This window comes from Poeciliopsis prolifica, unplaced genomic scaffold (genome assembly GCF_027474105.1).
Source record: "Poeciliopsis prolifica strain line A6 unplaced genomic scaffold, Auburn_PproV2 SCAFFOLD067, whole genome shotgun sequence".
In the NCBI taxonomy this organism is placed as follows: domain Eukaryota; kingdom Metazoa; phylum Chordata; class Actinopteri; order Cyprinodontiformes; family Poeciliidae; genus Poeciliopsis; species Poeciliopsis prolifica.
In genome coordinates, this window is record NW_026562442.1 from 2,155,240 (window position 1) to 2,169,296 (window position 14,057).

A 14,057-nucleotide genomic window follows, 5' to 3' on the forward strand; every position below is an offset into this window, starting at 1 on the left:
ATTATGCCTTTGAGCAATGGTTGTTGATTAAATGAATAATTATTAAATTATTTTTAAAGTATTTATGAATAATGCATTATTAATTATTCATCTAATAATAACTTTATTAGATTAAAATGAGTTCCAATCGATTAAATACGTATTTTAGTGTTGTAGTTCGGCCGCCATCCAACAGAGGGCGCCGCTGGGCATCCTTAAGCGGAGCCGTTGATGCAGAAACAAAGATGGCGGCGAGTGCGCCTCTTGCTAGGAGAGACAGACGGTTCAAACAGAGCTCGGTGTGGGATGGAAGATGCTATTTATGTGATTTCCTTTGGCAATATAAGCACCTTACAAGTTCTTTAAATTGTTTTGAAATATAAACATTCGACAAGCTCCTTAAGTTTCGCATTAATAGCGCTTATTCAGCTGAGCTGCATGACGTAGCAGCGTCATCTTCTCTGCTGAGGGTGACAGATGAGCTACGAAGGTGAGGATGTGATGGAAAAAATATGACGCCAATAAGCGGTTCCTGTTTTTCATATTTTATAAATATCTCTAAGTTTAACAGTACAAGAAAACCTCAATTTTCTGTTTATTCTGTCAGTATTTAACACAAAATAACGCTGAAAATTAATTCAGATTTTAATATTGAGAGTAATTTAGTTCTTCATGTTATGGAAAACTCAGGTTTTTAAGAAAATGGCCGCTTGTCAATCAGTTGATCGATAAGATTAATCAACTTTAGATGAACTCAATGGATAACCTGCATCCCTAAAACCTAGTACGAAGGTGACAGGTCACATGGATGTTTTGCTTTATTGCTTTAAAGAAAAAAAACAATGCATAATGCAAATGGAAATTATTGGGCTTGTTTTAAAATGTCGTGATTAATTGATGTATTGCTTGGCAGGCCTAAATAGAGTTGAACATCTGACTTGGTTCTATTAGGAGGAATGGGGCAAAATTACAGCAAATTATTGTGAGGAGTTTCTGGGAGAAACTTGACTCAAGTTGTGCTTTTTAAAAGACAATATATGGAAAGACTTTTTTATTATTCTGGATCATAGTTTGTGTGTAGAGGGTTTTGTGTTTCCCACTGTGGATCACACAAGCACAGTGGGATCTGATGATCATCCACATGAACACCAGATCATGTGGATGATCTGATGTTGGGATGAATGGAAGCCGGGTTAGTCGGACGTGTTTTAGTTACAACAAACCGCGTAAGTGAGGAGAGAGCTGGTGGAGATGACTGAGTCAGCAGTGCTGTGTCCATCCGCTGCCTCCCTCCCATCACACTGTGGCCTCCATTTGACTGTTAAATCAGCCACTCAGCACAACAACACAGGGGAAGAATGGCAAATGCGCACATCTGAGGTCTGATCAGAGGCAGACAGACAGCAGAGCGAGGAGCCGAGCTTTCTGTTGAACAATGACGATGAGGTCTAACAGTGTTTAAGATGGGAGATGGGAGCAGCCATGTGCAAACTGTCGGATAAAGTTGGACAGCACATGAGGAAAAAGTCGACAGGTAGGATTGAGGGATTAACCAAGTGTTTATTTAACCTAAAACATCAGTTTATGCATGATGTAGTTAGTTGAAAAATTAAAAGAAATGTTTTTTTTATTATTCAATATAAATGTTATGACTTCATTTATTTTTTGCTGCAATTCAGCTACGTTTTTAAGTTTTGAATTAAATAAAACTATTCTTTACCACTGTCTTATTTTATTCTCTTGAATAAATATAATTTTTTTTTCACAGTTTTTGTTACAATTTGAGTTATTATTAATTACAATTGTCAATTAGCTTAAGTATATTTTTAAAGAGTACATAACTTGACTTTTCCCTTACAGTTCTTACTCTTCTTATTGTCTGAACAGTTTACAGATTAAACATAAAATATGACTTTAGAAAATATAATTGAAATGTCTATGATCTGTTTACTGCATTACTTTTGTTTATAACTAATTTAAGTGACTAAAATCAAAGAGCTTTTGAATTAAAAGGTGTTAAGTATTTATTGATTTTAGTGGAATTGTTGTAAAACTATAATCTGTATTTTTCACATTTATTCTCTCCCAGTATTTATTGTCTTCCATGTAACAAATATGAATATAATCTGTGAATCAATACTGCACTCAATTTCCCAGAATGCACTTGTTTTAAAACACAAAAACATTCAGAATCTTTGTCTTTCTCAATCATTTCTTCTATTCATGCTTATTTCCCCAAGTTATTTTATTGAAATCCTTCCTGTTTGTGCGTTATTATTAAAATGTTAGTGATCCTGATAAATTTTATGTTGAAATCTTTTCTTCTGAGTTTGCTAAACTCAGAATTTGCATGACGTTGGCTTTATTTGCAAATTGGGATCTACGAGTCCAACCGACGAGGCGTCAATATCAACGGAGGATTTGTATAAATGATATTGCTTCATGTATGTGAAGCTCACAAATAACCTCTTCCTCTTATTGTTTTGGCTCGCATGCTCTTTTAAGCTGATGCAGACTCATTTCTCTGCAGGTTGTAAATATGCTTGTCATGCTGAATGTCGGGAGAAAGTGTCACTCGACTGCCATCCTGCTGCGTCGCCTCTCAGTCAGGACCATCTGAACAACAACAACACGCCGCTGCATGTGAGTAAAAAATGAGCCGACTCTTGTTTACCTCAGCAGCTGTCTGTGTAAATGTCTTCATGGGTGTTTCTTTTCACATCTGCACTTTTGCTTGTAAATATGTATATAATTAATTGTACTTTTATTTCAAATCAGTTCCTCTAATTAGTCATATTTTAAAGGACTTTGCTGCAATTTCCTCCGTTCTATTTCTATTAACATTAATGGAAGCAAAAAACAATAATATTTTTGTTTTGAAACTATTTTCAAGTAATGTAACAATAATAGCTTTAGAATGCAAGAACACATTCTTAAAGATAAACTCTAAATTCTAATGAACATTTATCACTGAAACTGGAAGACAATTTAAATGTCCAAAATAAATAAACAAAACAGAAACAACAAATAAAATTAATTATGATTCCTCTATAAACAAAACTGTCTTTCGAAAAAGAGCTAGTTGAGACCAACGTACCAAACTAAAGAGTTTTGTCATCCAGTTTTGGGTAGAAAAAGAGAAAAGACGGAAATAGAAATTATTGAGTTCATCTTAATTTATTGTGCAATTAATTGATTTATTGTTTATTGCGAGAGACCCAATCAGCTGTCTCGAATACAGCAGTGAGATGCATTTTAAACTTTTACAGTGTGATTATTTCACATTATTTGCTTAATTTTTAGAAACTGGAATAAATTAAAAGAAAAAAAATATTAAAAGTAGAAAATGTGTTGATTAAGAAGCATCCAGATTACATTTCTCAAGAAGAAGTTTGGGTGCTGCAACTTTCAGGGCTTCAAGTTAGATTTGTACTTTAATTATTTATCAGATAAGAGGTCCAGACAGTCAAATAATGTTTAAACTGGAATGAAGCTGGTATAAATTCACTAAAATTGAACATTTTGTAGTAACCCGGGGTCACCACATGATGGTGCTGTAGTAAAACATTCCTCCTCTCGAGATTTTCACCTTTATCTTCTGCTTTAACAAGCAATACAGTCGTTACATATTTTACAGAAAAAAAAGATAATTTTACTAGATCAGTTAATATTTTCAAGGATTTTAAGTTTGCTCACCAACAAACACAGACAGTTTTTGAAACAGTTCAGCAGACTTAAAATTCAGAAGATGCAACCATCAGAAATTGTGTCGAACTTTTTCCAGTAAGTTTTAGTTTATTGTTTTGTTATTTCGGTCATGTTAGCAATAACTAAACCCTGCTTTAGCATTTCTGCAGCACATGTGCAGCAAATCAGGTTTTAAAGACATCGCCATCCATAGAGCTAACACAGCTGCCTGCAACCGCACTCCCTCACACAACAAAAGCATATTTTTATGAATGGACCACAATGCAGCTCTCAGCATTACTCAGCACGGTTATGAATGTGTTCTGGTTGGCAATGTGCTGAGATAATCCTGGTTCTGCAAGAGGAATAAAACCACATCAGCATTGAGCAGCAGCAGCGGAGCCAAAACCACAGCAGGCAGATCAACGGGTTTGATGTGTTGTAAACACAAAGGTGAAACTTTGGTTTCTAAAGTGATAAATTATGTCAGGACGAGGTAATGTGCAAACTATGAGACCTTTTAGAACCTAGTTTGATTTTAAATATATTTGTAAAAAAAATAGCACTTTAAAGAGACCCTTTAATTGCAGTTTTTAATAAAAAAATCCAGACTAGAAAAATAATGGAGGTAAATTTGGGTGACTGAAAACTGTAGTACAGTGGTCAAAGTAGACAAAAATTCTCATGTTTTGATGTTTAATTTGTGTATATGAAGATAAACTATGACTTGAATTGTATTCTGGTGTTTCTGTGTTGCACATCCTGCAACTGTTTCCTGAAAATAATCTCAGCTGTTTATATAAGAGCTCTGACACATAACATAACTGCTAAAGTTACTAAAATGAGCAAAATGTGGCTGTAATAGAATAGTGTGAGCAGCAAAACTACGCCATGATAAACCAGAAGGGATGCACGCCCAACTGTCCTTTAGGAATTAAACTCCATTCTTATCGTGTGATGCATCCTGGGTGTGTGAGTCAATTATTCTTATACAGAATATACTTCATAAGACACAGTTTTAAATTCAGCCAAGTTCTTTATTTTCCTCTTTGCTTTTTAATGTTCCTCCAGTATTTCCATATAAAAACTCAATAGCAGCAATTCTCATAAAAACCATCAAAAAGAGTGAATAGTAATTTAAAAAAGAACATATTTTATGTTACGTGTTTTACTTTAAATCAAGTTTTGATCACAAAGTTTGAAAGAGATGCACAAGGACTTTATGTTAGATGTTAAATATGAAACAGTCGAGGAGAAAAGACCAATTCTGGACCCCTTGAAAGTTTTGTTGGGTTTGCTCTTTCTTCTCCACCTCCTTTGCTCCGCCCGTTGCTTCATGTGACTTTTACCTAAACCCATTCAACCATCCATCCAACCAACAAATCAAACAACTAACCAAGTATTCCGAAAATACACTAACAAATTATCCAACTGACAATCCGACCAACTAACAAAATAGGTGTTCTGATGGTTGATTGGTTGGTCCAATCAACCGACTAAAAAAATATCCAAAAAGTCTTCCATCCATTCAACCAACACTCCAACAAAGTGACCAACCAAACACACACCTATATATATCTGAAGGATAAATAAAGCGGTTGTGTTCTCTACAGTATGTGAACATCTATCAACACTTGTGGATTTACATTTACATATATCCACACAGTGTCAGTTTACTGTAACTGCATGTATGAAAGTCATATCAGTGTTGCTGTATGCATGTTGAAAACTACAGTGTGACTCATATCACCCTTAAAAATCCATCTGCTATAATTTAATAAACATCCTCACAAGATCCATCAGTGCATCGGGCTAAAAATAATTCAGCTGCAAATAAATAAATAGAACTGCTGCAATAAACAACAAAGTCAGCCATTATGGAGAGATAGTTCAAAACGTTGACAATGATCCATAAAACCTTGTTAAGAGGAAATGTCTGCTTAATATAAACCACTAACTCACTAATAAAATTAAGTCAATTCAATCATCTGCCTTCAATGAGCAGCACAGGAAACCTGAACACAACAAATACTGAGAACATAAGAATACATAGATGATAACTCGTTTTAAATCCTGGAAATTATATTTATTGATATATTACATAAAGTCACGATCTAAAGCTGCAGCTCTTCTCCACTTTGGCTTGTCCCCCTAAAAATAGAGCATTCCTTTATTTGAGCTTGTTTATCAATTTAATAGATTTTTAAAAAGTAAACCTAATAAAAATATACTAAAACCTGTGAAAAAATATACATGTAACACTGTCAGATATTCCTCTCCTGCCATGCGATCAGTTTAAATGCTGGCAGATCCTGTAAATGATTGACAAGGAGCCAAAAGAGAGGATAAAATTAACTTCCTGTGAGCTGGGAAAGACAAACATAGAGAAACTAAACTCATCGCAGATGGAAAGAAACAACGAGAGTGAACAGAGGGCAATGTCCATGAGTTTTTTTAAAAAGTCTTTCATTTTGGGTGATTAATTTATCTGAGTCTGGAATTGATTAAAAAACCCTGGAGCTTCCAGGAAAACAACAAAAAACAGCACACAAAACTGTGTTGTTAAAAATGATATTAGCGGTTTGTACGATGTTAAACCTGCCAAAAACATCTGATAAAATACTGAAATAACCTGGCTGCTGTTGGGTTTCCTTTAGCATCTCATGAGACCTCACCCAGCTTTATGGCCTGTGTGCCAGGTTCTTGTCTTGTGGGAAAGAACCCAATGGTGGGAAAGTATTGTTGTGACGTAATCGATCACAACTTGGACAGCAGAGTATCTGTTAGTGCTGCTAATGTTTTTCTACTGATTAAGATTTTCTTGAAAATGGAGAATTCAAGTCTGCAAGTCAAGCTGTTGGTTCAAAATGAAAGAGATTGCTAAACTTTGCAAGCGTCAACTTACAAATCAACCACATTTATTGGTCAACTGGTGCCAAAACGCACTGCAAACATATGCATGGACAAATTCAAAAACATAAAAATACAAACCAAACAGAAAAATGCTGCAATCTCTGAAAATAAAAGGAAAAATCTACAATCAACACAAATGCACACAAAGAAATGCAGCATTTTGCAGCTCCAATTAGTTGTTGCAGCAATGGGTAACTAACCAGTCTAAAGATGGAAAGATGTCAGGTGATAGTTATGCAAGTTATATTTAATGCTTAACCTCAAATACAAGCTGCCTTGTTTACATTTATTTGAAAAATTTTCCAAACTTCCTACTGGGAATCTACAAACTCAGATCTTTTTCAGTTGTGTTTACCTTCTCAGGATAAAAGTCTAAACCAGATCTGTCAACTCAAAACTCCAACTCAGTATATTCTCCTTCACATGAATGGAAGAAGTATTTTCTTTCGTTTTTTGTTGGTGGTTCAGAGGAAAATGTAGATAGCCATCAGGGTGGGACTCTCCAGTGAACTGCTATCTGTGATGTTGCACAGCATTTGTTTGTTTATTTGTGCTTAACTCAGGTCCTTATCCTGTTGGATGATCTCTATCCAAGAAACCGACTGGATTGGATAAGAGTGCACTGTAAATGACCCACATTCAGCATTCATTCAGGCTTCTTTCACTGTGGTCCTGCTGTCAACAACATAAAGTGCTGAATGCACGCTTTCAGGCTTCAGACTAATGCAACAAGATGAAACCAAAAGGAAGATATTTAAATTCAGAGGCGTCAGTGTTTTATGATAAAGCGACCGAAGGGAAAAAACTAAACAGGTGTATTTTTTGATACGTTTTATTTTAAAAAGTTTAAATTCCTGATGAAGAGCGTTTAAAAGGATAATAAGAGTCAGAAATGTTTATCTTGGCACTAAATCACCCACAGTTGAGTCCGTGTGAGTTTGACTTAGAGTTTTGCTGATTTGGTGTTTCTGCACTGAGACTCCCTTCTGCTGTTTCACTTCAAACCTGCAGCTTTTCTTCATCAGAAATCAATGCTGAACAGAAAAAAACAACTTTGTTCATCTACTGTGGAGGCCTGATATTTCTACCAGTATTTCTTTAAACCATCTTCTTCAATTACAGCATAAAATGTTTTTAATTTTTTTTAAATATTTAGAAACTATTGATCAAGACTTTAAAACACTCCTACAAAGGTTGCCATGTTGGATTCTATTTGATAAGTTAACAGGGTAAAAAAACTGTTTATTGCACCACTATTTAAATCCTGCAAGCAAAGAGCAATGCGAGCAAAAATGGAAATGCCAGTGTTGTAAATGCCTGGTGGCCACACAAGTGAGAGTTAAACTGGTTTGAGAAGCTTCATCCCAGATTTACATCACCAAGTGTTAATCAAAACGTCGAGTGACGTGGTGTAAAACGATTCCTGTACACTCTAGTGGAGATCTGCTCTCCAGAGGAACAAATCAAACTTCTGTAACTGTGTTTCCATTATAACGGTGCACAAATATTTGTTGCTATTCAGCTAGCATTAAAAAAACAACACAATTTCGCAATTGCTGAGTTGCCATTAAATAAAAAACTTAATTAAAATAACACATGAATAAGTGTGCTGCTGAACACATGACTCGTGATACAAACAAAATTGTTTCCATTAATAGAATTTTATTTTCAGACTCCAGTTTGTGCAATGAAATGATCAGTGTTGCTTCTTTCTGGAAATCCGATGGATGAATTTGAGGTTAGCGGTTGTCATAACAACGGCAGCTGACTCCATTGTGTCAAGTTTAAAGTTCGGTGAAAGGACGATTAAGGTGTGGGGGTGTTTTTAGGAGTTTTGGAAAGTTTGGTGTGGATTGGTTGGCAGGCACCTAAACCAAGTAGAATTAGAGGTGAGGCTATCTCATCCAACATCAGTGTCTGACCTTACAAATGCACTTCTTAAAGTAAAAACACATCTAAACTGTAGATTATAAATAACTGTATGTGTTTTTTGCCCATATAGGTGTGTGTCTGGTTACAGCTGTACATCTACTCTGTTGTTTGAGTTGGTTGGCAGTTTATAATGCATGTTAATGCATCTTTACTCTCAATGCACCTTCTTCTCTAGCAACTGTTTGTGTTTAATCCTTCATCTGTGGCTCTCTGTCTGTGATTATGCGATACACCGGGCCTGCATGTGATCCTCCGGCAGCATTCCTCTGCTCTTTGATCAGGAGACACTCAGTGTTTTGTCTGTCAGGGTAAAATACTGGCCTGCACACCCTGCAGTAGATCACAGTGTGCTGGGACATGTTCTGAAACCACAATCAGAGTCCAAAAAATAATAAAAAAGAATACACTGCAGGCATCTTCTCATGTTGAACAAACCAAATTCATTATGCTTGATTTATGCAGTTTTTGAATCTGAGACTCGGCACAGAAATTCAGCACTGATTCAACTAAAGTATGATTTAAGGCCAGACGGATGTGCTAAATAAAAAATAAAGTTGAGTTAAATGTCTCAGATTAAAGCCAATTCGAGACATTTGATGCAAAATCAAGTTGTAAATAATTCAGTGCATTATTTAAAATCCTGACAGAGGAGCTGATCCACTTCTGGTTCTTCCTTTTGGGAACATAAATATAATATTGACAAACCTTTTTTAAAAAGTATTTGTATTTCTAAGTGCTCTTAAAACCATTTAAATATACATCAAAGCAATTTGTGGTTGTCAAGCAAAATATAGAAATATTAAGGAAAGGTTTTTCAGTTTGGTCTCACTATAAATTCAGACAAAAAAATCTATTTTATGTTAAACATAAAGCCTTCACTTGTAATAAAAAAAAAAAATTGTACTCTTTTTTTTTTCTGCAACAATGGTGGCTGAATTATAGTTTTCCAAACTTTAATTAAATGCAAGATTAAAGGCAAAACCTCGTATTGAGTTAATTTTGTGTACGATGAGTATTTATAAGTATATGTAATCAATTATTACATAAAGACTTTGTCTTTTTAATTATGCATAATTTATGTGAAGAGTCAGGACTAGCAGCCTGATGTTTGATTATTTTATGATTATTTAATCCATTTGGTTGTGACATCATTCCTCATGTGTTAATGTGAGTTTTTTATTATTATTTTTAGAAAAAATACATAAAATATACAAAAAAGTTACAAATCCTGTTTTCATGTTGTTGTTCAGATTGACTCATACTTGCATACATATTGAAAACATGTTAAAAAATATTTAACCTATTTTTAAAAATGTTGCTTTGAACTTTTTCAGATTGATCAAATCCTGAATCTGTTTAAATCAATTAAACAAACATAGTCTTTTAAACAATCAATTAAACAAACTTCAGAAGTCTAAAGCTATCCCAATAAAAACGTGACCTCTCTGTTGCAGTTAAGAGGCATTTTTATGAGGTCTAAATAGTGTTAATTATTAACTAAGTGAAAGATGTTGAGGGGAGTTCCCTGAGTAAAATCCCCATCTGTTGTTTCCCATCTTTAAAGCAGCTGTGAGGGACTCAAACCCCCAACCTTCCTACCTTTTCATTAGACCACAAACACACCTTCCTGCTGAAAAAAAGAAACCACTCCCCACTAATAAATACTCCGGAACACAAAGAGCCTCACTAGGTGAGCTCTTAAGCATCACCCTCTCATTTGTCTGTTTGTAGCATAAACCACAAACCTGGTCAGACTGGGGAATATATTTTTTGATTAAATGATAGCCAACCTGATGAAAATATTTACTGTACTTTCAGGTAACATGTTACATAAAGTACATTTCCGTTTAGGAAATCAATTGAACAGAATACACATTTTTCTATTCTATATAATTACTTTCCTAAATTAACATGGAAACCCATTCATTTCTCTCAGCTTCCTCCTGGAATATTTATGAATTCATTAAAACATGATGTCATATCTTTTGGTTTTATTGTTTTTTAGTGTTATTGACTTTGAAAACAAATGCTGCCAATAAATACATTTTAAATATAAGGAGAAAGAGGAGAAGTACATGAAGAAGAAATGTAGATTGAGTTTACTCTCAATGAAAGCCAAAAGGACTTTGACTTTTTGTTGAGAAAACTGCCATGTCTTTGTTTTATTGCTTTATGTCCACCTGGTGGTTCTACGTTTCTTTCTGTCCAATCACCCAGGACACAATGAGGTCTGTCTGGTTTTAAACAGGATTAATTTTTAACCAGACATTTAGCCACTGACTGCTTTTCCCACAGGACCTCACTGCTGTAACCCAGAAAAGGCAGAATTTAGACTTTAAAACACTCCAGTGAAATCCAAACTGACACATCTTTAAAAAAAAAAAAGTTACAAGTTTAAAGTCTATGTGCTCCAATTAGCCATTATAAGGTAATTTAATCAGGCAGCAGATGCAACAGACTAGATAAACTTAATTTAAAAGCAGCCAAATACAGTTAAGGGCTGACATCTGCTCCTGAAAACCTTCTGTACATTAAATTATTCAGATATTTTGAAATTTACACTTACAGAGTTTCAGAGAAAGAACATGAACAGATTGTTACCCTAAGGAGATCCCAACATATTGTACTGGATAAGTCAGTCAAAAGACATTAAAATCAAATTTGCAAATAGTCCTTGATTTAACCACTTTTGTCAGGAAATGAAAAACTGGTGAAATAAATAAACAAAGTGGATGAACAGTACATATAAAAACATTTAAAAAATGTCTTACGATGCACAATTAAATTCTTTTCAAGCCAATTTCATAAAATGTTTATTTTTCCTAATAAAAACGTAAAAATACATATTTCTATACTTAGTAGTGCCATTTGTCTGTTCATATCATAAACCAGTCAAATGTTAATTAACATTAAAATACAAGAGACTAATTTGATGTTTAAATCAAAACAGAAAACCATTTCTCTTAGCAACTCCTCGAAACAAGAAGAACAAGAGCATGGCACTTGTATAAGGTAGATGTTGGTTAATCTTCTTGAGCACTAAAATATCTGAACATTTTAAATAATCTGGCAGAACACAGAATTATATAATCGTACATCTTTGAAAAGCAAAAGTGGAGCCTCCTGCACAACCAACAAGTGGTTTCTGAGTAGTAAGTCAACAATAAAACACTTTTCTTAAAGCCAGCTGACCAAACATTCTGGAGCTCCTCTTGGGTTTGACTCTGGTGGGGTTGCTAGGAAATGGCGCAGTGCCGTTTGAATATGACTTTACAATTGACATGAAGCAGGCTGGTAGTAAACATCTCTGTTTTTGTCATAACGACACTTACTGTTAGCTCCATGCTAACGACTCGCGACTTCTTACAAACGACTCAAGCTGGTGCTAAAGACTGATGGCTCCCTGCTGATGACTCCATGCTAATGACTCAGTCTGGTGCAAAAGACTCACGGCTGACAGCTAAGTGTCAAAAAAACACAACTCAGTTAAATTAAAATAACAATGCTAAACATCTCGTCACCTGTTCTGTTATAGAAGCAGTTGAAACCAAAAATTGTTCAAAAATTCTGGATAAAGAATCTATCATTTCCTCAGTTTCTATCTTATTAACACTTATTTACAACGTATATCTAGTTTTTCCAACTAAAATCCTTCCAGCACATCAAAAATGAGCAGAAAAACTAATTTCTGTTGGTTTCTTAAACCCTGAGGACGTGATTGGTTGGTGACTCGGTGCATCTCCCAGTTTCACCGTCAGTCTGTGATTAGAGCTGCAGGCTGTGTTGGAAACATCACCGGTTTGTCAGAACAGGAATGTGTGTAATGTGTAACTGAAGGAGCTACAGATCTAACAGCATTCTTATGTCCAGACTTCTTCGTCACTACGTCTCTGAATACATGGCTGAGTAACGTTTCTGTCTTTGTAACAATGTTAAGTATGAGTAGAAGTCATAAGTCATTTCTCAGTGGTCTTTGTGCCTTTATTAGGGCCTTTTGTAGTTTTTATTTGATTTGATTGGTCTTTATCTTGTTTTGAGGATCCCAGATTGTTTGGAGGCTGAAATTTTGATCCCACTGATCCACATTCACTTCTTTAATCCACATCTTGTAACCCTTACATTGGATTCTGCTTCTACATCATAATTTAAATAATTAGGTCATCATTGTTATTAAAATATTGGAAGATTGATACATGAACACCAGCAATGAAGCCTTAAGAAATGCAAACATTTTGAAAAGACTTTAAAAAAATAAGTCATGCTTAGCAGGGTATGGGCACAAGTAAAGCCTGGTGGCCCGCCAGGCTTATAATGCACAGGGGCAAACCCTGAGTAAAATATTGTTTTTGTATCAGGTCTGAGATTGTGTTTACCATCTTGTAGCATTGCTGTTTATTCCTGGAAAGTGTCTGTCTCTACCTAAATGCTGAGTTTTTCAGAAGGGCAACATGTAATCTTAGGCTGTCTTTACTGGAATTCGATTAATGTTTAACCCGACTGGCACAATGAGCACTTCTCTCAGTTTATTGGGATTGCATGTCTAGTTTCAGCTAAACTGGGATTTCCTGAATATCTAAGAGTAAAAGGCTGCTAATGAATGAAATACTATCAGGAGTTTGTAGAAGCTGATTCCAGATATTATGTGTTTGTGCACAATCTTAACGTGTTTGTACAGTTAAGATGGAAATCATTCTGTGGTAATTAGACCTTAAAATCGGTTCATCTCCTGGATTCATACTCTAAACGCTATGAATTATTATTATTTAAAGAAAGAATGTCCAGTGAAGTTTTCATGTCCCGCCGGACGCTGGGCGGTCCACTGAAGCAATGCTGATCTGAGCACTTTGATTGTTTTGAGTAGATCTCTGCTGTGTTGTATTTCAAAAGACCAGATTTTGGTTTGGCTGACCCACACCAGGCATATTTATTTTGGTCTCTTTTCTACCCTCCCTGGTTCTAAATTAGCGCTCGTGTGCGTGCTACGCTCCCTCTGCTGAATGAGTGGGTACATGTGTGAGATTGGGTTAGGCCTGATTTAATGCAGATGTAGCATAGATTCTGCATCTGAACCTGCTTTTCTGATTTTTGTGGCTTTTTTTGCAGCTCTGTGTGTTGCTACACAAACAGTTTAATACTAAGAATCTTAACATCATGTCCAATAATGAGTAAAGGTGACTGAAAATAGAGCAGTTTTAATTTACCTCGGTTGTTGCTGCGTAAAAATGTGACAGGAGGCTTTGCTACAACGTGGTTAAATATAAATAAATCCCTGATGTGATTTAAACCACTTAAACTCAACACTAAATATACCTTCTCACTAAATGTTATGTAATTTTACCATTTTACCTTTTGTTAATTTAATTTATGACTATGTGAAATTGCAATATTCAGAAGACAATCATAGTCTATTAAAACCTTGTTTCAATGATAGACATTTTAATTTGCTGTCATCATAAATTTTAGCTATTCATGGTAAACAAAAAAACAAAAGTGACAGTTTGTTCTGGAATGTATTTTTGCTACTTTCTCTATTGTTTGGTCCAGAA

At 35.0% G+C, this 14,057-nt stretch overlaps 1 protein-coding gene across 1 annotated transcript in view; it reads left to right on the forward strand.

The window, feature by feature from the left end:
- The window catches only part of rassf3 (Ras association domain family member 3), a 47,216-nt gene that overhangs the window by 7,521 nt on the left and 25,638 nt on the right, over positions 1 to 14,057 (forward strand). Inside the window, exon 2 of the mRNA XM_055020429.1 lies at positions 2,510 to 2,622. Coding sequence (XP_054876404.1) covers positions 2,510 to 2,622 — 113 coding nt within the window. The remainder of the gene's footprint in view (positions 1 to 2,509; positions 2,623 to 14,057) is intronic.